The 26,106-nt window shown below is 42.4% G+C and overlaps 2 protein-coding genes and 1 non-coding gene across 10 annotated transcripts; 1 reads left to right on the forward strand and 2 right to left on the reverse strand.

Annotated features, from left to right (window-relative positions):
- Positions 1–555: 555 nt before the first annotated feature.
- LOC121140646 lies at positions 556–658 on the reverse strand. Its single transcript, XR_005877563.1, has one exon. It is a non-coding gene; the product is annotated as a U6 spliceosomal RNA (small nuclear RNA).
- Positions 659–2,993: 2,335 nt separating this feature from the next.
- Lcmt2 (leucine carboxyl methyltransferase 2) lies at positions 2,994–5,606 on the reverse strand. The gene has a single exon (XM_005068509.4). The coding sequence runs from the start codon at positions 5,604–5,606 to the stop codon at positions 3,549–3,551; it is 2,058 nt and encodes a 685-aa protein (XP_005068566.1). The 3' UTR covers positions 2,994–3,548.
- Positions 5,607–5,668: 62 nt separating this feature from the next.
- On the forward strand, positions 5,669–24,903 carry Adal (adenosine deaminase like). 8 transcript variants are annotated; one of them, XR_005877354.1, is made up of 12 exons: positions 5,669–5,937; positions 7,252–7,423; positions 7,639–7,769; positions 8,277–8,337; positions 11,723–11,863; positions 13,118–13,205; positions 15,885–15,966; positions 18,180–18,306; positions 19,071–19,151; positions 20,331–20,469; positions 22,419–22,881; positions 23,551–23,599. XR_005877354.1 is itself a non-coding variant. In XM_013112378.3 (12 exons), exons 2-12 carry the CDS (start codon positions 7,361–7,363, stop codon positions 23,743–23,745), a joined length of 1,209 nt encoding a protein of 402 aa, XP_012967832.1. In that variant the 5' UTR covers positions 5,669–6,050; positions 7,252–7,360; the 3' UTR covers positions 23,746–24,903. The 8 variants fall into 8 exon arrangements, 7 of the variants coding, with proteins under 7 accessions (XP_012967832.1, XP_040602082.1, XP_040602081.1 ...); XM_013112378.3 differs by having other exon boundaries at positions 5,669–6,050; positions 22,781–22,881; positions 23,551–24,903; XM_040746148.1 differs by having other exon boundaries at positions 5,669–6,039; positions 22,781–22,881; positions 23,551–24,903.
- The last annotated feature ends 1,203 nt before the right edge of the window (positions 24,904–26,106 follow it).

The raw sequence follows: 26,106 nt of genomic DNA on the forward strand, positions 1-26,106 counted from the left end.
GTGACAGGGTCCTGAATGATGGCCAGGAGGTGAGAAGTTAAAGAAGATAGAAAAGTTTGACAGCAGGCAGGCTTGGACAAGCTGATGACTTGCAAACCTTAGTCAGAAGTATGGCATCTTATATGCTATTTCCAGGGGGAGAAATGGGACAGAGTGGCAGAAAATATCATATAGTGGGACAAAGTCAGCAGGAAGTTAATCAAGCAATGTTGCACAAAGGGAACACAGGGTATTTCAAGAGCATTACAGACCTAGCAAACAGCAGCCTTGAGACTGACTGACAGATAACTCTAGTCTCTTCAGGGGGAAAAACCAAGTTCCCAGGGAACTGAAACCTTAACTCCTTCGAGGCCCTGGCCACCAGCCCCAAACTGACCTTGCTGAGTCTGCTCTTCGACAAAGACACAGAACTAAATTCCTTTTGTCATTTCATTAGGGCCTCTGTGGGCCTGGCTCTCAATAATGGACATTAGTTGAAAACCTCAGAAGGCAGACAAAGAAGTGTTAGCTTAACCTCTGAAGAACGTATCTAAGAACAGTTGTGAGTTTTAGTGTTTGTTTTTCTAAAACTTCACAAATTTTCTTGTCATCCTTGCACAGGACCCATGCTTATCTTCTCTGGATCATTCCAATTTTAATGCATGAGCTACCAAAGTCAGCAGTAGAGCGGTTGTTCTTAGTCTTTTCTTCTTTGGAAAGAAAAATGTAAATGGGTGTTTTGCCCGCTTGTGTGTCTGTGCACATGTGCTCCTGATGCCTTTGGAGGTCAGAAGAGGGCATCGGGTTCTCTGCAACTGCAGTTACAGGTGGTTGTGAGCTCCCATATGGGTGCTTTGAACCAAACCTGGATCTTCAGTCCTCTTAACTGCTGAGCCATCTCTCCAGCCTCAAACCTTGTTTTCTTATTCTAATATGGTATACTGTTTATGAGACCCAGAGTAAAGATTCTTTTCTTTCCTTAATAGCTTTTCTGGTTTGGAAGGAAAGGAGAAAAGGAAAATCATGAAAAGAGGAAAGAATCACTAAAATTAATTCTCAAAACTACCAGAAAGCCTGGTGGCAGAATTTTAAAATTACAAAAAAAAAAAAACCCCAAAAATCAAAGACAGAAGCAGAAGTTATCATCCAATTCTAGTTCTCATGTGATCCATCTCACCAATTGCTGCGGGATGCCATTCATGAAACTAGCCCAGCACCTATGTTTAACCAGTACATACAGAGTCCTGCTCCAAAGCCATGGAGCAAATGCTCTGGTAAAACTACTAGGTGTTCTAATTAAGAAGAGTTTAGCTAAGCATGTTGCAAAAATACGGTTGAAGTTGGAAAGCATGCTAAATCTTGTAATTACTTCCAGAAAACACAGGTTAGTTCTGTTGAAGGAACAAGCCCAAACCTAATTACTCATAAAGAGCTGCCCGGCAGTGTTCAGCTTTGGTTCTGGCACACACCAGCATTCTCTTGATGACCTTCCTGCACCGTCTTATATGCACAGTAATGAAATTATAATGACTGATGACATACTAGCAGAATGGAATGGGTCTGTAGTCAGGGCTCTGGTTCTATCTGCTTCACACTGAGAACACTAATTTGATAGTATTCTCCTTTGGCTTGTTCCTGAAAGCTGGAGGTAGGCTGCAGTAAACTTACAAACAAGAAACATTCCAATCATGCTGCTGTCAATCATCTAGCACTTGGCACACTGAGAGCCACTTTGCCAGATGTGGGCGGCCCTGTATTCCAAGACTCATGCCTGGCCACAAACAATAACCTTTCCAGAAAGTTCCATTATAAAGTCTCATGTTAATTTAACATAAAGTTTATGTTAAGTTACAAACCTACTCAGTTTTAATACCAAGTACCCTTCACATCCATTTTATGTGCAGTCAGCAAAAAAACCTTTAACGAAAAGGGACTCCAAGTCATGAAGTTCATTGAGAAGTTAATATTAATGGTTAATAATAATCAGTTGGACACTTACAGAATCTCAAGACACTACCACATCCAGGATCACACTGGTCTAACAGTTCTATGAAGACACCAACCACCTCCTAGTTATGAAGATCATGTTATAACATACATGACAGATTGTCTCAAAATTTAAGAAAGGCCATTAATCTATTCAAAACTCAATAGAAACAGATTGTCCCATCTTTTTAGGGATAACTGAGGCAAGTTTAATAACTGTATATTATAAAATACACTACAATCCCAATATTTAATGTTTTTAAATCGTCACAAATTGCTAATTGCTACTTGTGATCCTTTGAATGAGAATAGGCTCATGAATTTGAAGACTTAGTCCCCAGATGGTGGTGCTGTTTGGGGAAGTTTAAGAGGGGTGTCCTTGCTAAAGGAAATGCATCATAGGCTGGGAATGGGTGCAGTGGGGGGGTGCGGCACTGTGCTTTGAGATCTCAAGGTCTCTGCCTATTTGCAAGCTGCTCTCCGCTTTGTGCTTATGGTAAAGGATATGAGTTATCAGCATTCTTGCTTTCAGCCACTTCACCATGATGGACTCTTGTCTCTAGGACCAAAAACCCAAATAAACCCTGCCTTCTGTAAGTTGCCTTGGTTATAGTGTTTCTTCATAGCAAAAGAAATATAAGTAACTAATATACTACATTGGGGATTGCAGCTCAGTTCCAACAAGGAGCAAGGACGTCTCCTAGGTCTGAACAAGTTGGGGAAAGGAACGATTCCTAAAACCTGAAGCAATGCAGTATTAGTGCTCTGCTTAATTAGTTACCGCATAGGTAACATGACAGCAGCTATGGCCTTGACAGAATGCACCATGTCAACCTGCAGACTGGCAGAGGAAGAGTCACACTGCTGTGGTTCACTTCCTGCTCCCCCTCCTTTCTTATAGTTCTCCTGACCTGTGGAACTCAACCAGAAACAAGAAGAGAGCTGACAATGCTGCCTATAAATCTAAGCTTCTTGGGGCTCAGAACAGTGATGGCTGGCCGAGAGAGATCTGGCAGGGACAAAATTAATTAAGGCATTAAATGTCTGGTTTATTAACATAAAACATTAACAGAAAAGCGATCAAAAGCACAATTTTCAAGTTGTACTTTTTCTCGTTGTTAAAGCTGGCCCTGTGTTCAAACTGAAAGCTTAAGTCTTTAAACTGCAGGGTTCATTTCAGATTTATACACACAGCAACAGGTCAATGCTGTATTCCTGATCTGTATTCAATCTTGTATTCTTACCAAGGATCTGTGGGAAACTTTTCCCAAAATATAATCTAGGTCACAGACCCAGGTTTGGGAAGTGTTTTACTTAGGCTAGAGGTTGTTGTGATTCAATAAATGGCTAAGATTTGAAAATTGGCAGAAACTCAATAAACTGGACACATGACACTGAGGCCCCTAGGAAGTATAGATACTCCTTTATTTTTGTACTATTTCATTGTTGGTATTTATTTTAGTGACCTTTTTCATGTTCTACACTCAATAGTGTGGTAAGAAAGGTGTGTATTGGGGCAGGGGTGTGGCAGTAGCTACAACCAAATTCCTTCTTAGGCCCTGAATATATCAAGAGTCCAGTCTTTACTGCCCTGTACTTAAGGAAGAAAGATCTAATGCCACTGTGTGGGGGTTGAAGTAAGTACCAAAGGAAAAGCAGTTCCCTCCACCTCCAGTGAGCAGGACCTGCTGCTCTTCAGGAAGGAGGACACTGCTGTGGCTGTGCAACAGTAGCGGCCACGGCACTGAAGTTGAGTCAAGCTGATACTCGGAGCTCGACCCTGTCGCCAAATTGATAACAGTCACTCCAGGAACTGAGGGGGAATGAATCCAGACCCCTCCAACCAGAAGCAGCTTTCCATTAAACACATGAGCGGTGTGAGAGTACCTTGGGGTAATGGGGGGCTGGATATCTACTGATTCCCAGAGGAATCCAGAGGGCTTTGGTCTGAGAAAGAGTACAGAGCTCAACGGTTCCTCAGAAGCCCCAAGACCTCCAGCGATAAGTGCGCCTCCTTGCCAACTGCAGGCACCATGGGAATGCCGACCCTCCGGGGCTGCCCCTTCTACTGGGATTCTGACCCAGGCCATTGTCTCTACATGAAGGAAACGGCAGTCACTTAGTACAGGTTCTACTACACTTCGGCCACCATACACAAATAAGTATCTTTGATTCTGATAGTATACTTCTGTTGTTGAATGCCGCCAACGTGACATGGGACCGTCTTCCAAGGCAGCTTTTGTAACTGTCACATTCTGACTCTCAGGGCAGTTATCCTCACTTGTGTATAAATCAAGTTGGAGAGCCCCGGAAGCTGGACTTACTGGCGACAGTCTCCCTCCGAGAACCAGAACCTGAGTATCTGAAAGCCTTGTCATAGTGCAATAAAGGCGTCCATCCCACTGGCCTCCGGTCCCCAAAGTACTTATTTGGCTGCCTTTCCATTCAGAGTCACAGCATCTTGAGAGCAAGTGGAACGTGCTCACTCGGCAGTGTCGTCCCTCTTGTTCTCCAAAGCCTCCTGCACTGAAAATAATGCCAGGGCTCAAGAGGATGGAGGTGTGGCCATATCTCTTCAGGCTTGAGTGCTGGTGGTCACTAGTGACTACTCTGGCAGGAAAAAACCCTGAAGTCGAAGCAGGATCTATCCGAAAAGATGCCTCTGAGGGTGGAAACACGGGAGTATCCGACAGAGTGTCTCCCCTAGATGCAGCCAGGATGAAATAGTGGGCACACTTCAGATGCCACTCCTCAAACTCATCAAAGGGCTCGAGGGTCTCGACCCGCTGACGCTCCTCTGCGGGAAGAAAGCGGCGATAGAACTCGTTCAGGTCCAGGGCGCTGCAGGCAGTCCAGCCAGCTTGAAGGAAGCGCTGTACCTGGGCCTCCACGTCGGGAAAGAGTTCCAGGCCGTGCAGGGGAGAGTGCAGCCGCCGAAAGTGCTGCAGCATGATTTGCCCAAAGGCGTCTCGCGGCTTCATCTGTTCATAGATTACGAAAAGGGCGTCGGGAAAACGCTGAGCGGCCCAGGCGATGAGGGCTGCGGCACCGGCGGGCTCCAGGTAGGTCAGCACGGCTTCGGCCAGGAGCAGCGTGGGTGAGGCGGCATCCAGGCCGGCGCAGTCCAGGACCTCGCCTAATCGTGGGAGCTCGCGCAGGTCCGCGCCCAGGATGCGGTAGTCCGAGCTCTCAAAGCACAGAGCGGACGCTGAGTCCCCGATCTGGAAAGGGCCGGTCAGCGAGCACAGCTCCGGGACGTCCCTGATCCTCTCCGCCTTGCGCCGAGACACGTCCGGGAAGTCCACCTCCCAGACGGCAGTCCGGGCTAGGAGGCCGGCAGCTTTCAGTCGAAAGTACAGCGAGTCCGAGCCTGCACCCAAAGATAGGATCTGTGCCCGGGTCGGGGCCGGGAGCGCGCCCGTGCGCTGGAGGAAGGCGCGCACGCAGTGACGCACGGCGCGCGCGCGCACGTAGTAGCCGCGGTGGATGAGCGGCGTGCGCCGCACAGGTCCGGGAGCCAGCAACGCCGCGAAGGCGTCGCTCACGTATCCGTGTGCGGCCAGCGATCGCTTGCTGAGGGCGCTGCTGTCGTTGGTGCTCTGGACCGTTCCCGCCCGGCGCTCGCGGCTTCGCGGGCCCATGACCAGAAGAGGCTCCGCAATACTACACAAGAAACACTCACCAGGCTGATGCTCATCCGCTTCCGGGTGCTAGTGTGCGTCACTTCCGAGCAGAGCGCGCTTTGCGAAAACCCGCGAGAGGCCTTTTGATTTTTTTTTTTCCCCCAAATCACTTTTTCTCGCGAACACGCGCTCTGCTTAGAGTGTGGGGACCTCGTTACTACTTTTCTATAGACATTTCGGCGTGAGGGAAAAAGTCCTGTAGGGTTTTGTATTTGAGAACATTTTAAGGCGGGTCCCGGCCTGACAACCTGACTCCCTGCAAAGGACCAGCACCGCGGATCTTTAGCAGGCAAGAACAGATTGTTCCTTGCACGAAAGTAATAGTTTCTTTCCGGCGGTGGTGGTGCACCCTTCAATCCCACACTCGGGAGGCAGAGAGAGGCGGATCTTTGTGAGTTCAAGGTCAGCCTGGTCTACAGAGGGAATTCCCGGACAGCCAGGAGGACTACACAGAATACTCCTTTATTGAATGTTCTCATTGCGAAGGAGAACTCGTTCACATCTTAAATTAGACCTTTACAGATAATTACTGGTAATTTAGTCCCCTGCAGTCATACATGCTATTGATTGTCACGTATTCACAGTTCTGTGCTAGGTCTACGGTGAGTAAAGTAGTCACACTCTCCCTTTAGCTATAAAAGGACACATTCTGTGATTCTTACGTGGTGTTGAGTATGTCTGCTGAAAATAGCTATGAAAGAGATGCAATTATTCCCTGTGACATGTTGCGCCCTCCCATCCCCCTTTCTAAAGAGAGCAACGCAGGTTGGAGTTTAAAATGAAGTTTCTACATTGGGTGCCTAGGAGTTATCAGTAAAAAAAAGCATCCCAGAGGTATGTAGAAACGTTATCACTTACTAATGTTGTGTCTGGCTGAATTAGGGAAGGAAAGCAGAATGATTTTAAGAATGCTTAACCCAGAGCAGTGGTATGCAACAACTAAGTATGAGTTTTGAAAATGTTAAATTTTGGTGTTCAGGAGTTCATTAGTGATCTTAGGGGAGCAGTTTCTATGGCAGAATAACTCGGTGAGTGCAAGGTATATTAATGGAGGCATTAGTACCTAGAGGAGAAGTTCAAGCCTCCATCCAGAGGATCTGGGCCCAAATCAGATTCTGGACAGTCCTAGCCCATTTAAGGAAGGTGTTGTTGCAGCATGAATGTGAAATAAAGAGTATTTTCTTGTGAAAGCAAATGCATGCTACATGTGCACGTTAACCTGACATTATCCAGTTGATAAGAAGTGAAAGGAACAAACAGGTAAGAAGTGAGATCCTCAGAGGCAGGTGGATCTCTGTGAGTTCGAGGCCAGCCTGGTCTACAAAGTGAGTTCCAGGACAGCCTCCAAAGCCACAGAGAAACCATGTCTCAAAAAAAAAAAAAAAAAAAAAAAGTGAGATCCTGACCTTTGATTAACTTTGAACATTAACACACCCCTTACTAGCTTGAATACTTTTTATTTTTTGTGCATATTCTTTACTAGTCATTTCCCCACTTCAGAAACACCTAAGATTAGCTGGGAAGAGGGTGGAAAAATAAAATAGCAGTGGTGTTTCTTTGTTTATATGTTAGCATCTGAAAATATTTACATCCATTAATATAGGTGAAATTGTAAAGTAATCTGAAGGAAGTCCAGGACCTCAGAAATTCTGACTTAAGTGTATTGTCCAAGCCAAGAGAGTGAAGAGAAATCTTTGCCTCCTACTAAAAGGATGGAGGCAGAAGGACAGAAGTGGCCGTGGAAGACAGACTTTTACGTGGAATTGCCAAAAGTGGTAAGAATTGACTTCAGAATTCTTGTTACATGATGACTTTCGTATTGTTTTCCACAAAAGAAAAGTAAATTTTATGGGTAGATACTGTAGAAAGGGCATAGCTAAATCAGATAGCTTGCCTAGAACAAACTACAACCAACCAACCCCTGGTATGGGACTGTGAATCTAATGGATACTTGGTAAGTTTTTACTGATTATATATTCTCTTGTTTCAGGAGCTTCATGCCCACTTGAATGGCTCCATTAGTTCCAATACCATGAAGAAATTAATAGCCAAGAAGCCACATCTCCAAGTTCATGATCACATGACCATGATTGACAAGGGAAAGAAAAGGACTTTAGAAGAGTGAGTTTGGGGAGGTCCTGAGAATTTTTGTCTGTCAATATTTTGAGATTGTAATATATAAGGATCAGATTTTAATACTTAAATAAAGTAGACATCTGGCATGGGAAGTACAGCCTAACATACAGCATTTTTCCAGCTGTCAGACTACTGAGAGTACTTGTAATGATTCATGTTGTTTGTTAAGTTATACTATATTGAGTTGCTTCTTAGATTTGACAATAAAGGCATATGGATTTTTCCCTATTTGCTGTTGCTGGAGGATTAGAGAATGGGAATTATAATTTCATACTTTGAAATATGAATAAATAATATCTTATTTTTAGCTATTAAATTGACTTTCTAGATCATTGGAATTTTTAAAAAGAATCTATCCTATAGTTCTTTGTAAATCTAATTATGTACTCTAAATTAACCTAAAACTTAGTAATTAGTTCCACGCAGGGAGTTGTTCTTAAGTACCAAGTTTTTGTTGACTAAAGTGTATTTAAACGTTTTGTTCATTTGTAGATGTTTCCAGATGTTCCGAGTTATTCACCAGCTTACTACCAGTCCTGAAGATATTCTAATGGTGAGACATGGGAGGGGTTTTAGGATGGTGAATTTTGAAGTAATGAACATCTCTCATTGCATATAATTTTTTGCTTCCATTAGGGCTCTGATGAAAATGTTTTCTTTTTTCCCTCCCAGTTTCTTTCCATTAATTTTTAGATTTTTTGTAATGATGATTGTTTTAAAAATCAATGTAAGACATTGGCCTAAGAGCTAGTGTAAAGTCTGTTATTGTTAAAGAAATGAGGAAGGGAATGAAAGGGAAAAAGGAAGTAGTGAGTAAAGAGCCAAGGTCAGCTTGTTCTGTTGGATACAGAATAATATAGACAGGAAAGCCTGGTCCTGTTTTCCATATATGACAAATCATAAGAAATATTTGAGAGCCAAAGAGGACACAGATTTGATTCCCAGAACCTATGTTGTAGCTCACAACCCTCTCACTTCAGTTCCAGGGGATCTGACATCCTCAGGCCACATGGTGCAGGAAAAACATTTGTACACATAAAATAAAAATAAACCTTCAAAAAGAGAAATATTTACCTGGGCTGTGGTGGTGCACGCCTTTAACACCAGCATTCTGGTGGCAGAGACAGGCGGATCTCCGTGAGTTAGAGACCAGCCTAGTCTGCAAGAGCTAGTTCTAAGACAGCATCCAAAGCCACAGAGAAACCCTGTCTTGAACCCCAATGCACACAAAAATATTTGACCTCAAATGGGTATTAGGTTATTCTCATTTCTCTCTCTCTCTCTCTCTCTCTCTCTCTCTCTCTCTCTCTCTCTCTCTCTCTCTCTCTCTCTCTTTTCATATAGCTCAGACTGGTCTCATGCATTCTCTGTAGTTGAGGCTGGCCTTATACTTCTAGTTTTTCTGCCTCCACCTTTCAAGTACTGGGATTACAGGTGTTTACCAGGTCATTAAGGAAAAATGTGACACGTGCTTGTAATTCAACTCTCAAGAGGATCGCAAATTCAAGGTCAGCCTGTACTGCATAGTAAGACTGACACCTCATCCCCACCCTCCCCACCCCCACCCCCACACGTGCACACACACACACACACACACACACACACACACACACACACACACACACAGAGGGAGAGAGAGAGGGAGGGAGAGAGAGAGAGAGAGGGAGAGAGAGAGGGAGGGAGAGAGAGGGAGAGAGGGAGAGAGAGAGAGAGAGAGAGAGAGAGAGAGGGAGGGAGAGAGAAGGAGAGAGGGAGAGAGAGGCATGCACAGGAAAGGAGGGAAGGAAAAAGACAGATACAAAAAATAAAAGGAAAAAATGGGTAGGTGAGTAGTTCAGTGGTAGAGGGCTTGCCAAGTATGAAAGAGACCCTGGGTTTGAAATCACCATACCTGCATGTGGGGGCAGAAAAGAAAAAGGCAAAAAATACAATGTAGGTTCTGGAGAATTAACCTTTGAACTAGTGTATTTCTTCCTTTTTGGAATAAGCATGCTAATTGTATTGATTCCCTTTTAAAGAAGAATTAACTTTAATAATTTGGTTCACCAAAAGTTTACTGTGTGCCCCCAATGTTCTAGGCACTATACCAAATACTTGGGGGCTATAAAGAGGTACAGATACAATCCCTGCTTTTGGGGGGTTTATAGGATGTTGGAGAAATAGTCCTGCCAGTAGATAGATTTATATAATATGGTAAGCTCTCTGTTGGGGACATGCACAGGCATTTATAGTTATCTAAAAGGATGTGATATTATTAGCTGTTCAGCAGATAGCAGAGAACACTGCTACAGTGTCTACCACTAAGGCTCAGATCTTATTTTATTAGTGGATATTGCAGAGCAAATAATGAGCTTAATACATCATTGTTAGAGTAGTGCTATGTTCGCCGACTTCATTTTGTTTCAGAATGAAAGTTGGTGAAAAGCTCTTAAATGCCAATATAATGATTCTATGCATTATGTTTAGTGCTACTGGTGTGAGCATCTACAAGTGATGACATTGAAGTAGCCATATAGACATATCTGGAAAGAGGGAATCTTTTTTTCCCACTGAGACAGGTTTTTAATGTGTAACAGTTCTGGCAGTCCCATAACTTGCTTTGTAGACCAAGCTTGCCTCAAACTCAGATTCACCTGCTTCTGCCTCACCAGTTTTGGGATTAAAGGTGTGCCCCAACATGCCTGGCTAAAAGAGAGAATCTTGATTGATAAAATGCCTCCATAAGATTGGTCTGTAGGTAAGTCTGTTAGGCATTTTTTGATTAATGATTCATATAGCAGGACTCAGCACTCTGGGCAGTGTATTCCTGCTAAGCAAGCCAGTAGGCAGCATTCCTCCATTGCTTCTACTTCAGGTTCCTGCCCTGACTTCTGTCAGTGTTGGAGTGTGACTTAAGAGTTGTAAGCTCCTCACATGGACCCCAGTCATAAAGCTGGAGAACCAACATTGAACTAAACAAGCCCTCTGAATGTGGGTGCCAGTTAGGAGGCCTGGACAGTCTATGGGACCTCTAATAGTGGAAGCAGTATTTTTCCCTAGTGCACAAATCAACTTTGGGAGCCCATTCCCTATGGAGGGATATATTTCAGCCCAGATACATGGAGGAAGGCCTAGGCCCTCCCCCAAATGATGTGACAGACTTTGATGATCCCCCATGGAAGGCCTCACTATCCTTGGAGAGTGGGTGGAGGGTGGGTTGGGGGAGTCAGTGGGGAGGATGGGAGGGAGAGGGAAGGAGGGATTGATATGTAAAATAAGATTGTTTCTAAATTTTAAAAAATTGTGGGGCTGGAGAGATGGCTCAGAGGTTAAGAGCACTGATTGCATTTCCAGGGGTCCCGAGTTCAATTCCCAGCAACCACATTGTGACTCTCAACCATCTGTAATAAGATCTGGTGCCCTCTTCTGGCCTGCAGGCATACATGCAGACAGAACACTGTATACATAATAAAGAAATCTTCAAAAAAAAAAGTCTCAATTCTTTAAAAAAAATTATAAAGAAAAGCTCCCCAAGTTGCTTTTAGTCATGATGTTTTGTCACAGCAGTAGAAACCCTAACATGGGGCTCACTTAAACTCTAGTCAAGATGAACTATATATAATATGATAATCAGGCACCACAAGGGCCACATATGATGGCCTACACCTTTAGTCTTAGCATTTGAGTGGCAGAGGCAGGTGGGTGTTTGTGAATTTGAAGCCAGCCTGGTCTATACAGTGAGTTCCAAAACAACTAGGACTTTGTACAGAGACTTTGTCTCAAAAACGCAAAACATAAAAGAGATTAAAAGTAACCTGGGATTGCAGCCCACTGGTACCCAGCTTGCATGGTGCCCTGTATTTACTTCCCAGCACTCTTCACCAGAAAAAGCAAGAAGAGAGAAATGAGATGTAGCTTACCAGAAGCCACACACAGTGACAGAATAGTGTCTCTTCCAGAGCCTGCATACTTTTCTCTGCGGGAATTTAACTGATTGGACTGTGTTCTGTCCAGAGCAAGAATCGGGGCAGATGAGAGAGCCAGCCCCTAACACAGCTGCTCTTAGCATCTGGTTTTCCTGTCGGTCTCAGGGGAATAGGGTAAGTTGGCCCTTCCTGGTTGTAGTTCTGGGAAATGATGAGATCCAGTTTTCTCAGCCTGCAAAGATGAGGTCGCACTTCATTATGGAAGAGGCAGCAAGTTGGTGTTCTTGGGAGTAGTCCCCAGAGGGTCCAGTGTCAATAGTGCTAGAAGTTCCAGTTCATACTCTGGTGAGGCAGCAGTGGCATCTTGTGTTATCTATGAATAACATGATTTTGAATACTTTAGTGTTTTCTTGAGCAGTGTAGTCTCTGTCTGATATTCCAGCCTGTGTTGTGAATCTGAACTATCCATTGTATTATTAAAAATTTCTTTTCCGGAGCTGGGCAGTGGTGGCATGAGCCTTTAATTCCAGCACTCATCTAAATTTGGTGTTTCTTAGGACTGGTGGCAGAAAAGAAAAATCTGCTTGTAGCAACTTTGGGATTTTTAGATTTGTACTGTATTAGATAGTTTTATTTATCACACACTTTCTTTGCCTAAGGGGAATTTTCCCAAATAGCTCAGAGAAAGAGATGGCCCTGCTAGAATTTGGTGGAAAATACAAGGCAGTCCTACATAACTTGTATAAGAACTATAAGCTTCGACCTTAGCTAACATACAGGTAATGTCTAATCATTACATCAGGAGAGCTGTGTACTTCTTTCTGGATATTTCCCAACACCATGCAAATGTTGCGTGACTCCAATGGCTTTGACTCATTTCTCTGTTTTATCTACTATATTATAAACATTAGGAAGTCAAGGAATGCTTTAAAGAAGGGAGAGGAAGCCAGGTGTACCACAAGGCTCACCTAGACTACCTGTCTTGAAAATTAAAAAAAAAAAATGCCAGGCAGTGGTGGCTCATGCCTTAATGCCAGCACTCAGGAGCCAGAGGCAGGTGGATCTCTGAGTTCGAGACCAGCATGGTCTAGAAGAATGAGTTCCAGGACAGCCTCCAAAGCCACAGAGAAACCCTGTCTAGAAAAACCAAAAAAAAAAAAAAAAAAAAAAAAATCAAAAAACAAAACAAAAAGTATGGCTAATATGCAGACTTAGTTTTCACATGGGAATGAGATCATGGGAACTGTTGCTGAACTGATATGGTCTGCATTAGGGATGACAAAGCAGGCAATCCCTACTACCTGGGAGATTTCCTACAGTATTTGCCAGTCAAGTTTAATAAGTGAAATCAAACTGTAGCACTTGTCCCTTTCACTAGGTACCTTTTTCTAGCATTGTCAACATTGTGTGCATTGCCTTTATTATCAGGTCACAAAAGATGTCATTAAAGAATTTGCAGATGATGGTGTCAAGTACCTGGAGCTGAGGAGCACACCCAGAGAAGAAAATGCTACTGGTAGAATTTAATTACTTCTCAGTGAATGTATTGTCCTGTTGCAGTGTGTTCTGATCACCCAAGTTTCATGTTTGCTTCCATTACTCAGCAAAAAAAAAAAAAAAAAGATGTACATTAGTGATGCTGAAAATGGCTTTTAAAAAATATATGTGATGGTGTTGAGTTTCAAGTCCAGGATCTCACATATTGTAAGCAAGTGATGTACTCCTGAGCCATAGTGATGCTCATTGTTTAGAAGTTATTCTTAAACGTAGAAAGCCCACTTGCGTACTCTGATAAAGAAGGGGAAGTAGCATTTCTTTTATCTTCTAATCCTCCTGGTTTAGGGTTTTGTTTTTGTCTCCTTCAAGAAAAGGACAACATGAGTAAAGTACTTGTCTTGTAAGCATAAGGGTCAGAGTTCAAGACCAAAAAGCGATATAAAAAGGCTGGGTACAGTGCTCTTACAGTCTCAGTACTGGAGAGGTGGAGACAGGCAAATTCCTGAGATTTGATGTGCAGCCAGTCAGCAGGTAAGCCCTTTGCTAGTGAGAATCCGTCTCAAAACGCAAGGTGAAACCCCTGAGGAGGAATAGCGAGGGGCGGCCTCCAGCCTCATCACAGATTTGCACATATCACCTTTGTACTGTCATCAGTAAAGGCTGTTCTTGTTCCTGAATTTGTGAAATTATGTCACTAAGTGGTTATGGAATACAATTTCATCGCTGTCATTGAAATGTCAAATATTCAGTGACTCCTTAGAGACTGATAGTATTAGGTTGGGAACAAGTTGTAAAATGTTAAGCCCTTTGGGGATAGAGTTGAGCTGGATATGGTTTGCAGATTTCATAGAACCTTCCTAAGAGCTGTATCAGGCCAGGCATAGTGCCTCACACCTGTAACACTCTAAAGACAGAAATGAGAGAATAGTATGTTTCTGCCTGCCCTTGGCTACATATGGCCAGGATCTCAGGGGCAGGGGGATTTGTTTTGTTTTGTAATCAGGAGATGTCATATGTTATCATTGAGTCCTTCTTGACCCGTAGAGACCTAGGTTATATTATACCAAAACCTGTATAGCTAGTTAAGAACTATTTGAAACTCCTAAATGTAAAAATGGGAAAAGGAGATTCTTATCTCACAGTTTTAAACTAGAATCAGTTCCAAGTTATACAATGTGGCATGTCCATGCCCATGTGTGGGAACACACACACGAAACACAAATAAATAAACTAAGAAAACATATTTGCAGCCAGATGTCGTGACACATCCCTTAATGAAACCCTATCTCAAAAAAAAATGTGTTTGCAAAGACACTTCCAGGTGGAATTTCCTAATGCAGTGTTAAATTACTGAACATATAAAGCTAGTGGCATTTCAGCTGGGTGTTGGTGACTCTGCCTTTAATCTCAGCACTCAGTAGACAGAGGTAGGTGGATCTCTTGAGTTCAAGGGCAGCCTGGTCTACAGAGTGAGTTCCAGGACAGCCTCCAAAGCAATACAGAGAAACTCTGTCTCAAAAAACCAAAATTAAATAAAATAAAACTAGTGGCAGTTCATCTGCTAAACATATGCATGTGTACACAGTAGTAAATAAGATGTATTGGTAGGGGGTTGTGGTTACTTTTTATTTATAATTTTCTATTATACTAAAAGTTTTCCATTAAAAAAAAAGCATGACAAGAATTGAGCGCTCTAAACTTTGAATGACTTCTTTGAGACCATGGATGAGAGGCACATCCTAAGCAGGGTTGAGGGAAAGGAACTTGGATTTGGTTTCTTGGTTTTTGGTTTTTTTCCTACAATAGAAGAAAAATATCCTGCTAAGGTAAAAAAAATCTTTTTACTTACTTATTTGGTTATTTTGAAACAGGGACTTTGTAGGCTGTGCTGGCCTAGAACTTCAGATCTTCCTGCCTCAGCCCTCCCCCCCATGCCAAGCTTAAGGTAGCACTACCGTGACTGGCTCTTGCTCATTTGTATGAGGAGTATGCCATAGCACACATGTGGGAGTCAGGACAAAGACTAATTTTCATTTGGGCTTGTATTGCTCATCATTTTGGTCTTTATTTTCTATCTTTTATTACTTTTATGTTTGTTCTGAACATTTTTTATAAAGTACTTATTATTCCTAAAGTTGCTTTTGCTTTTTTTCATGTTTTAAACTGTCTTTTAGTTTTCCTGAAGTCCATTCGTTAACTGACTTGGCCTGTTGTGATAGCACATAATGGTAGGATATTCTGAAGAGGTCATGTAGAAGCTGAAGGATCATGAATTTGAGGCCAGCCTGAGCCACATTGTTTAGGAATAAGAATGTGACTCAGTGGTAGAGCATTTGCCTAGCATACATGATGGCTTAAATTCAGTCTCCAGGTCCATCACAGATGAAAAATCCTATACTTAAACGTTCCGCCTTGGGGCCAGAGAGATGGCTCACCCAGAGGACCAATTTGGTACTCAGCATCCTTATCAAGTGGCTCACCACAACCTGTAATTCCAGTTCCAGAGGACTCTGGGTACTCATACACATGTGTGCATATGCGTGCACACACACAAGATAAAATATTGAAAAAAAGAGTTTCACTAAAGGCCAGGCTTTATTCACCTTTAAGCAGGCCCTAGCATAGCATAGAGTGGTGCTGTTTGAAGGGTGGAATAAATGATAATGTTTTTCTGTATGCTTCTCCTCATTCTTTCCAGGAATGACGAAGAAGACTTATGTGGAATCCATACTTGAAGGCATAAAACAATGCAAACAAGAAAACTTAGATATTGATGTTAGGTAAGAAGATGGTGCGTTAGTAATAGTTATCCTTTCAAAAAGCAGAGTGTGATGTTTTACTGTCTCCTAAAGGTGATGGATTTTGTAAAAATCAACTATTATCTGATTTTTACCTACAATAGAAAAAATAAGAATCAAGTCCCATGTTGTTTAAGGTGAGAATACAATTCTGAATTTAGTCACCTCCAAGTACAATTCTTTTATTTTTGCTTAGGTGAGTGTGGCTTCTTAATGCTGTTAAGCTGAAGGACTTCTAATAGCTACCCACATAGTCCCACATGATGTGGCTGCTCTCTCTCATATAGGCTAAGGCTATCCATCTCAGTGCCTTGCACTTACTGGTACTTATGACTTCCACCATACCCTTACACATCTACCTTCTTATTTTTCGGGTCTCAATTTGGCTGTTATTTTCTCAAAGAGACCAGTCTGTCCAACATGTTCCTGACCCCCAAATCCCTCCTCACCCATGTTCCTCTATGGCATTAGTTTGTATTGTCATGGAGTATGCACGACTGTTGACTGGAGTGTAAGTTTAGAGAGGCCAGAGTCCTTGTTGATTCACCAATACATCTTCAGTACTTTGAACAAAGCCAGCTTTTTGAGACAGAGTCCAGTAGCCCAGGCTGGCCAGGAACTTGCTATATACACAAGGTTGACCTTGAACTCCTGATCCTCCTGCCTTTACCACCCAGATGCTGGGATTATGGGCATGTGCCATGATGCCTGGCTTCATCACCTATTTATTCTTGTCAAAAAATTAATCTAGACTAGATCCAATTAATCAGTGTATTGAAAATACAAGAGGAGGCCAGGCAGTGGTGGCGCACTCCTTTAATCCCAGTACTGGGGAGGCAGAGGCAAGCGGATCTCTGTGAGTTCAAGGCTAGCCTGGTCTATAGAGTGAGTTCCAGGACAGCCTCCAAAGCTACACAGAGAAACCCTGTCTCAAAAAAAAAAAAAAAAAAAAAAAAAGAAGAAGAAGAAGAAAAAAAAGAGAAAAGAAAGAAATACAATAGGACATGTTCACATAGGGATGCAATAAACAGAATCTAAGCTTTGTAGGGCAAACAACAAATAAATTATAAGAAAAGAGGTTGGAAAGAAATGAGAATGGGAGAGAAGTGAATAGGAATAGATTAAAAGAGACTTATGGGGTTTGGGAGATAGCTCAGTTGGTAAAGCACTAGCCTAGCAAGTGTGAGGACATGAGTTCAAATCCCCAGAGCCCCCGTAAAAAGTCAGGTGTTCGTGCTATCATACTAGCGATGGTGAGACAGGAGGTGACAACAAGCAGATCCCTAGCTTGGCCTGCATGAGGAGGCTCAGGCCAATGGGAGACTGTCTCAGACAAAAGATGGAGGGTGCTTGAGGACCCGCACCTGGTTGTCCTCTGACCTTCACATTCTCAACACCCTACCTGTACTTTCATCGCTTACAAATAATCACTCACACCCACACACAAAATACACTGTAAGAAAAAAGCGAGATTAGAGATAAAGTGCCTAATGAAAACTACACACTTCATTTAGATCCTGAGTCAAACTAAAAACAAAGACAACACCCAAAGATACAAACAGAAAGGTGAGATTATTGGAAATTTGAACAGACTAGATACTCGTGCTACTTTGACATTCATGTAGCAAAGTACAGTGTCATGTTTAGACCCAGTGCCTTTCAGAGTAAGCTATATTCCAAGTAGCCAGCCACTTTTCCCCAGCAACATTCAGAATTGCCTTTTTTTGTGTGCATCATAGTTTTTCAAATGTTTGGTTGATGTTTTTTGTTTTTCCATTTTGTTTGAGACAGGGTCTAGACATGGTCTAATGTGGCTCAGGCTGACCTCAAACTCCACCCATTCTCAGATCTTTTTGTGGTTCTAAATTGCTCTTATTCTCTGGTGGCTTTGTACCTAGTAGCCTCAATGAACCAGCTAAGTTCGTGAGGAAAAGGCATGTGATTATAGGTAGCCCTTTCTGGGATTAGTTGATTTTAAATTAGTGGAGGTTTTTTGTTTTGGTTCTTCTGAGACAGGTCTCATGCATCCCAGACTGGCCTTAAACTCACTTTATAGCCCAGGATGGTCTTCCTACCTCCACCTTCCAGATGCTCTGATTATAGGCACATATGTACCCATTCCTGGATCCTACTGTGATCATCATAGCTTCCTGCCAGGTTAGTATTAACTGTGTTTTTCTTTTTTTATATTAAAGGTATTTGATGGCAATTGACAGAAGAGGTGGCCTGACAGTAGCCAAGGAGACTGTTGAACTTGCTAAAGAGTTCTTCCTTTCTACTGAGGATACCATTCTTGGCCTTGACCTCAGTGGAGACCCTACTGTAAGTTACTGTATTCTATCTCTTAGTGGCAGAATCGGTTAGTGGGTGAGGATTAGTTTGGAGCCTTATGCATTAGGGTCCCGCAGATACCTAATGAAGCCCTATTCTGCCCTATATCACCAGAATACATAGCATAGTGTTTCTTGAACAAATACTGTTAAAAAATTATAGATATTATTAGAAATAACCACTCTCTCCACTTCTTCTAAATATAGTATACAACTAGTAACAGTCTCTGTTCCAGAAGTTAATTCCATTATGTATGATGGATAGATAGGGGTTTAAGACTATAATTATACCCTAAAAAACCCCTAGAAAGAAAGATTGCATCAGTTTCTGAGTGAAAGATTCAAACAAGTCTTGACTTGTTATTTGGCCAAATAATTCTTTGCTGTGGATTATTCTCTGATTTTTGTCTGTTTTTGTGAGGTTTGTTTTGTATGTGTTTGTGTGCGCGCGTGCTTATGTGCTTCCTAACCTAAATGAGTTCACCGTAATACTAAACATCTGTGTGAAATAAAAATTTTGCCCCATCATACTCAACTTGCTTATTGACCTGAGCTCACTGGTACTGGACTTAAGATTCAAGGTCACGGATAGCTTTTCCATGGTGGATTCCTTAAAGTGTTCAGCTCATTAAAGACTCTCTATAAACAAGAGGTTTAAATGAAGCCAATCTGACATCATTTTATCTCTGATTGGGGCAGAACACCAAATCCCTTAGTTTGCTCAGTATTCTCATGCATACTCATTTTACCTTCAAGATAGGACAAGCAAAAGACTTCTTGGAACCTCTTTTAGAAGCTAAAAGAGCAGGCCTGAAGTTGGCGTTGCATCTTGCAGAGGTAAATAATACTGTCATAGAGTGGAGAGGGCAGATTATAATTTTTAAAAGTTGTTTGTAAATAACTAGTAGAAATAGACTTACCTTGGGGAAATCTTTTTTTTGAGACAGGGTTTCATGTAACCCAGACTGGCCTGGAATTCACTTTGTATCCAAGGATGTCCATGAACTTCTGATCCTTCTGTCCCCACTTCCCAAGTACTAGGGGTTGGAGTCTGGTGAAGTTAAATTTTCACTCTTACCCCCACCATCTCAGATTGTAAACAGTGTTTTCAAAAACATTTTATGTTTTTAACTAAAAATGTTATATACCAATAGAAATTTCAAGTATAAGGGATTGTAGCACTGAAAGAAAAGGATGTGGCCGGGCGGTGGTGGCGCACGCCTTTAGTCCCAGCACTCGGGAGGCAGAGGCAGGCGGATCTCTGTGAGTTCGAGGCCAGGCTGGGCCGACAGCCTCCAAAACAATACAGAGAAACCTTGTCTCGTAAAACCAAAAAGAAAAAAGAAAAGGATGTAAAGTCCTGCCAAGAGGCCATATTAAATAATAAAATATATGCTTCTCTACTTTTTTCTATTATGTGTGAACACATGTACATACACACATATAAAATTAATGGGTTTGTTTTGCCTGTGGAATTAAACTTTTCTTACTTTTTGTTTGCTTGTTTTTCAAGACAGGGTTTTTCTGTGTAGATCCAGCTGTCCTAGAACTCACTCTGTAAACCAGGTGGTACTTGAACTCACAGAGGTCTGCCTGCTTCTGCCTCCTGAGTGCTGTGATTTAAAGGGTGTGCCACCACTGGCCAGCTAGCTTTTACTTCTTTATGTTCATAATTCATGAGATTATTATTGGGCTGTAAAGGGTTGATAGATCTGAGGAGGTTTGAGAAGGTTTTTTTGTTTGTTTGTTTTTTGAGACAGGGTTTCTCTGTATTGTTTTGGAAGCTGTCCTGGCACTCACTCTGTAGACCAGGCTGGCCTCGAACTCACAGAGATCCACCTGCCTCTGCCTCTGGAGTGCTGGGATTAAAGGGTTGGTCACCAACGCCCGGCTGAGGTTTGAGAAGGTTTAAATAATTATATTTTCTATAAATGTTGGCATTCACTACTGAGGGCAGATTATAATACCTCAGTTCCTGACAGAGGCCAGTGATCCCCTCTTCTCACTTTTCTGAAGATTCCAGATAAGAAGAAAGAAACACAAATGCTGCTGGATCTGCTTCCTGACAGGATCGGGCACGGGACATTCCTCAACTCCCCTGAGGGAGGATCCCTGGGCCAGGTGGATTTTGTGAGGCAACACCAGATACCTCTGGGTAAGACTTAGAATTTCATGTCACCCAGACAGCCCTCTTGCCCTTCCTCCAGCACCCAGATTGCAAAATTTATGTGGAAAAGTGCTGTTCTAAAATTCAGATATTTACAAATTAAGACACAGTGTGTGCCCTTTCTGGGTCTCATTTACGTGCTGAAAGTTTTAGCTTCTACTAGAAGGTTTGTTTCACTGTGGCAGGGCTTTCTGTTTCTTATTCTGACTGTGTCCATCTTCCTTTACTGACTGCTACAGTACCTCATGCTGGGAACTTAGTCTGTTGTTGTTGTTTACTTAAGAAATAAAGGTCATTTAGAATTTTGAAGATGACTATAATAAAATTAACACATGGGTCCAATGAGGTGGTTCATAGGTAGAGATGTATACTGCCAACCATGTTGACCTGAGTTCTATCTGAGTGACTCACAGGGTCCTCTGATTCATTCTCTCTCTGTCTCTCTGTGTCTCTGTCTCTGTCCCTCTCCTTTCCCCTCCTTCCCTCCCTCTATGTAAATGTATAACATTTACTTAAAAACTAAGAATTGCAGCCAGGCATGGTGGCACAGGCCTATATTCCTACCATATGGGAGGCTGAGACAGGAGTGTTACTAGTTTAAAACTAGCTTAGATTACTCAAGGAAACCTGTCTCAAAAATTAGGAAAATTGGGGCTAGAGAGATGGTTGAACAGTTAAGAGCAATGGGTGTTCTTCTAGAAGACCATCACAAGGATGCTTACAACTGTGTCTAACCTCAGTTCCAGTGGATTTGACACTGTTTTCTGAACTCCCTCCTCAGGCACTAGGTGGACTGTAGTTGTTTTTTTTTTGTTGTTGTTGTTTCACTCTTTGGGGGCCTGCCACCCAGCTCCCAAATAAATGAACAGACATACTTATGAATGCAGGACCTTAGCTTGGCTTATTTCTAGCCAGCTTTTCTAACTTAAATAATCCCATTTCTCTTAATTATATTTTGCCTCTGGGCTTTTTACCTTTCTTTATCCTATATATCTTTCTTTCCTCCTTACTCTGTGGCTTGCAGGAAAGCCCCTGGTGTCCTCCTCTCTTTCTCCTTTTCTCGCTCTTCCTCACTGACTTCTCTAGACTTCACCTCCTATTCTCTCTGCTGCCTAGCTATTGGTCGTTCAGCTCTTTATTAGACCAATCAGGAGTTTCAGGCAGGCAAAGTAACACAGTCATTAAGCAAATGCAACATAAAAGAATGTAACATACCTTTGCATCATTAAACAAATATTCCACAGTACAAACAAATGTAACATATCTTAAATGAATATTCCACAACAGCGTACAAGTAGCACATAGACATACACAGGCAAAACATCCATAAGCATAAAATAAAAATTAAGAAACATGTTTAAAAATTAGGGAAATCTCCAGGCATTGGTGGCTCATTCCTTTAATCCCAGCACTGGGGAGGCAGAGGCAGGCGGATCTCTGTGAGTTTGAGGCCAGCCTGGTCTACAGAGCGAGTTCCAGGACAAGCTCCAAAGCAATACAGAGAAATCCTGTCTTGAAAATCCAAACAAACAAACAAACAAAAACCATTAGGGAAATGGTAAACCTATTTTTATATCCTGACTGACCATTGTACACTTGATTGTGCATGTGCTTATAAAGTGACTACTTTGTTGTTGTCATTACAGCATTTGCAGAGAATGGAGCAGTAAATCAAGTAGGCACTCTTCTCCTTACGGAGCTCATCAGAAGACAACAAATGTATCCCAAAAAATCAGTATCAGGCCAGGCATGATAGTGCATTCCTTTAATCTTAGCAGTACATAGGCAGAGGAAGGTAGATCTCTGAGTTCAAGGCTAGCCTAGTATACATAATAAGTTCCAGGCCAGCCAGGGCTACATAGTGAGACCTTGTCTTAAAACAACATCAATGGGTGTGAAGCTCTATAAAGGAATGTGACAGGCTCATTGTATTCTAGGCCTGTAGTCTTTTCTCTCATCTTGGTAAAGCAAGGGAAGCCCATCATTGTGAAGAAAGCAGTAACTCCTTGCCTGACACAGCTACTATCACAGCGATGACAGGTATCTTTGTACAAGTACATTATCTGAACTGCAGCTTGTGTGTTTGTGTGTAGTGGTGGAAGTGAGTGCAGAGGCTTGCACTGTGGGACAGGCTCTCTGCTAAGCTACACCCAAGATGGGAACTCTTTCACATTACAGATAGTGAGCAGTAGATTTTGTGGAGCAATGAAACTGCTTAAATCTCCTGAGTTTGGAAAGTTTTCTAGTTAGTCTGCGTGGTGCTTGCTTTTAATAGAAGGATTTTTCCCCTTTCATCTAGAACTTTGTTTGACTTCAAACATCAAAAGCCAGACAGTTCCCTCTTATGAGCAGCATCACTTTGGATTCTGGTACAGCATTGCTCATCCTTCTGTGATCTGTGTAAGAAGTATTCTATTCCTTTTTTAGATGCTACATTGAATTAAATCATGCTTATTATCTTGCCTACTGCCTTGAGTTCCTGAAGGAAATGCTCCAGTAGGAGAGCTCGAGGGGGATGGGGAAACTACAAAGGGCTCAGGTGATAACTGCTTTGGTTTTGAGAAGTAGTAAGCCAGTATCTGAGAAGGCTTTAAAAAAAAAAAACAATGCTAGTGCCCAGTACCCATCCAGTAGGACCCTGCTTTATTTGATCAGGGATGCGTTCTGGGCATGGATGTGCTTTAAAGCTCTTTATGTGCTTGTAATGTGCGGCTGGGGTTAAGTACTCTGGGCTTTTTGTTTTTAAGTATAAACAAGTTTGTTATAGATGCGCATTTATATGTTCCTTTTCATTATTTAAAAAAATCATGGGAAAATAGATTCTGAACAAAAAAGCCTGGTGGTGGTGGTGGTGGTGGTGGTGGTGGTGGTGGTGGTTGGTGGTGGTGGTGGTGGTGCATGCCCTTAACCCCAGTGCTCTCAAGGCACAGCTAGGTGGATCTCTGTGAGTTCAAGGCCAGCCTGGTCTACATAGTGAGTTCCAGGCTGTCTTAAAAAACAAAACAAAAAAGTTGATTTTTGCAAAGCACTTCTTTGTTTCATTTGAACTGTTCTTGTTTACATTGGCAGACCGATGATAAGGGTGTTTTTGCGACACACCTTTCTCAAGAATATCAGCTGGCAGCGGAAACATTTAATTTGACCCCATCTCAGGTGTGGGATCTGTCCTATGAATCCATCAGTTACATCTTCGCTTCTGACAGTACCAGATCTGAACTGAGAAAGAGGTGGGATCGCCTGAAGCCCAAAGTGTTACACTTTTAAGCTGTGATGAGGTGGACTACTTTGGATTGTATGTTGTAGCCAAGATCTTCTGCTATTTCCCACTCAGTGAAGTGTCCACTACTTCCCTTGAGGCTCAGTACCAAGTACTTGTGGGGTCTTGACACCAGCACCTTACATATGGTAAGTGTGCAGTAGTATCTAGACTAAGAGCCCTGGGGCCTTGCATGCTTCACCGACATGCTGTCTGCTGGAGGCTGGAGGGTCAGTAACTAAATCCCTCACCCTACTATTGACTTTCTTTTTAAATTAGCACACCTTCCTCCCTAGTGGTCATAAAACTTCTGAGAAGTTGAAGCTGTTTGTCTTCAGGAAGACCTCTATGTTTTGTTAGCTTTAATCAGAATCACTCCATTTCCTTTAACTCTTTCAAGTATTATTTCTCAAGACTGTTGATGCCAGGCCACATTGCACACCAAAACCATTTGTGTGGGTGCCTAGTTGTCAGCTGACTCGGATGACAAAGCTAGAATCTGGCTTTGCCCTTCTTGTAATATCTTTAGAAATATATAAAGGGAATTAAAGTAATTACTTCAGTTTAACAAAAAGGAAAGAGTTGCTGCCTCGAACTGAAAAAAGACAAAGCTGGAGCTTCCATTTTAAAATTAGCTTCTGTTTAGCTTTCTTTGTGGAAGCTGCCAGAACTTCCACAGTACCAGGATTCAGTTAAAAGGTCTTTCTAGCAATGGTAGCATTGTGGCTTCTAGGATTCTTAGATCTCTTATAAGCTCATGCCCACGTGATAGCCCACAGGCACAGGCTTACATAAATGGATACCATGGCCACTTTCACCAAAGACAAGGGACAACTAAGATTGACTCTGCATGGTAAGAAAAAGACTTTAACAGATAACAAATGCCCTGGTTAGTTTTTTTCAACTTGACACAAACTAGAGTCATTTGGGAAGAAAGACCCTCAACTGAGAAAATGCTCACACCAGACTGGCCTAATCAGTTGGTTGGCACATCCCCCAGAGGGTGATGCCACCTCAGGCAGGTGGTTCTGAGTGGAATAAGAAAGGAAGTTGAGCAAGCCACAAGGAGTAAGCTCTCCTCCACTGCTTCAGCTCCAGTTCCTGCCTCAACTTTCTAGGATGATGGACCACAAAATAAAAGAGACAATAAAATTCTTTCTTCCTCATATTGCTTTTGGTTATGGTGTTTTATCACAGCATTAAAACTCCTAAAACAGTAAAGTATGCTTGAATTGATCTCCTTCTTTGAACAGTTTTCCTGATCTCAGAGAAGCCTGATAATACCCTTAATTACTAAGGTTGAGATTTCTGTGTGTGTTTTAGGGTACACAGCAGAGGGAAGTACTTAAACTTTTGAAGTTCTTAGATATGTGTTTTATAACCTCACATTTCTAACTATATCCAGTTACACAGATTTTTTTGTTTTGTTTTGTTTTTTGAGACAGGGTTTTCTCTGTATTGTTTTGGAGGCTGTCTGGAACTCGCTCGGTAGACCAGGCTGGTATCAAACTCAGAGATCGACTGCCTCTGCCTCCCAAGTGCTGGGATTAAAGGCATGCGCCACCAACACCCAGCCCAGATTTTTTTTAAATCCATGAAATGTAATCTTTTTCCCCCAACATATTTTTATTGATTATTTGGTAGTTTCACATAACGTACTTTAATCACATTCACCTGTCTTCCTAGGTCCAGCTCCCTTTTGACCTCCCCCAAAGAAAAGGAAAAAAAAATACCAAGTCTGATTTATGTTGCCCATATACTACTCACTGGAACATGATCAAACTTCCAGTAGCCAGCCTCGTAAAGAAAACTAAGTCCTTCCTTATCCCACCTCTGCTAGAAGCCATCAACTGTGGAAACCATACCTCAGAATCCCTATCACAGTTTTTTTAAGAGTTCTCTTCAGTGGCTTCCTGTCTAGACTGGGGTGGGGGTGGGGGAAAGGTCACAGAAACCTGTCTCTCATTCTCAACTGAGTCTGCGTCATCAATTCCACTACAAAAAGAAGCTTCGTTGTGTTACAATGGAAGCTTCACCCCAGCCTAGCATCCATACTCAAAGTGTCTGGGATGTTATGGTGGAAGTTCCACCCAAGCCCCCTGTTTTCTCTCTCCAAACCCTGCTGCCATCTCAGAAAGACAGCCAAATGATGAACCCTCAAGAAATGTTCAAGACCACTCTCACAGGGTAAACTGCCTCCCAGAAAATAGACTTGTGGTTTTTCCAGTCTTCTTTTCCCGAATCCTCTCTGGGGGATTAGAAGGCTATCTGGGAGTATTATATATATTAAATGTGGGCTTTTTCTAATTCAGTTTGATTTGGATTGCTATGTCAGTGGAGAGGCTTACTGGGGTGTAGAAAATTTTCAC

The sequence above is a fragment of the Mesocricetus auratus genome, unplaced genomic scaffold, assembly GCF_017639785.1.
Source record: "Mesocricetus auratus isolate SY011 unplaced genomic scaffold, BCM_Maur_2.0 Super-Scaffold_100004, whole genome shotgun sequence".
Classification (NCBI taxonomy): domain Eukaryota; kingdom Metazoa; phylum Chordata; class Mammalia; order Rodentia; family Cricetidae; genus Mesocricetus; species Mesocricetus auratus.

Coding starts and splice junctions, on each gene's coding strand:
- Lcmt2 (XM_005068509.4), bottom strand. CDS start 5,606: ATGGGCCCGCGAAGCCGCGAGCGCCGGGCGGGAACGGTCCAGAGCACC.
- Adal (XM_013112378.3), top strand. CDS start 7,361: ATGGAGGCAGAAGGACAGAAGTGGCCGTGGAAGACAGACTTTTACGTG. Junction 15,967..18,179: donor AACTTAGATATTGATGTTAG/GTAAGAAGATGG, acceptor TTTATATTAAAG/GTATTTGATGGCAATTGACA. Junction 19,152..20,330: donor TGGCGTTGCATCTTGCAGAG/GTAAATAATACT, acceptor ACTTTTCTGAAG/ATTCCAGATAAGAAGAAAGA.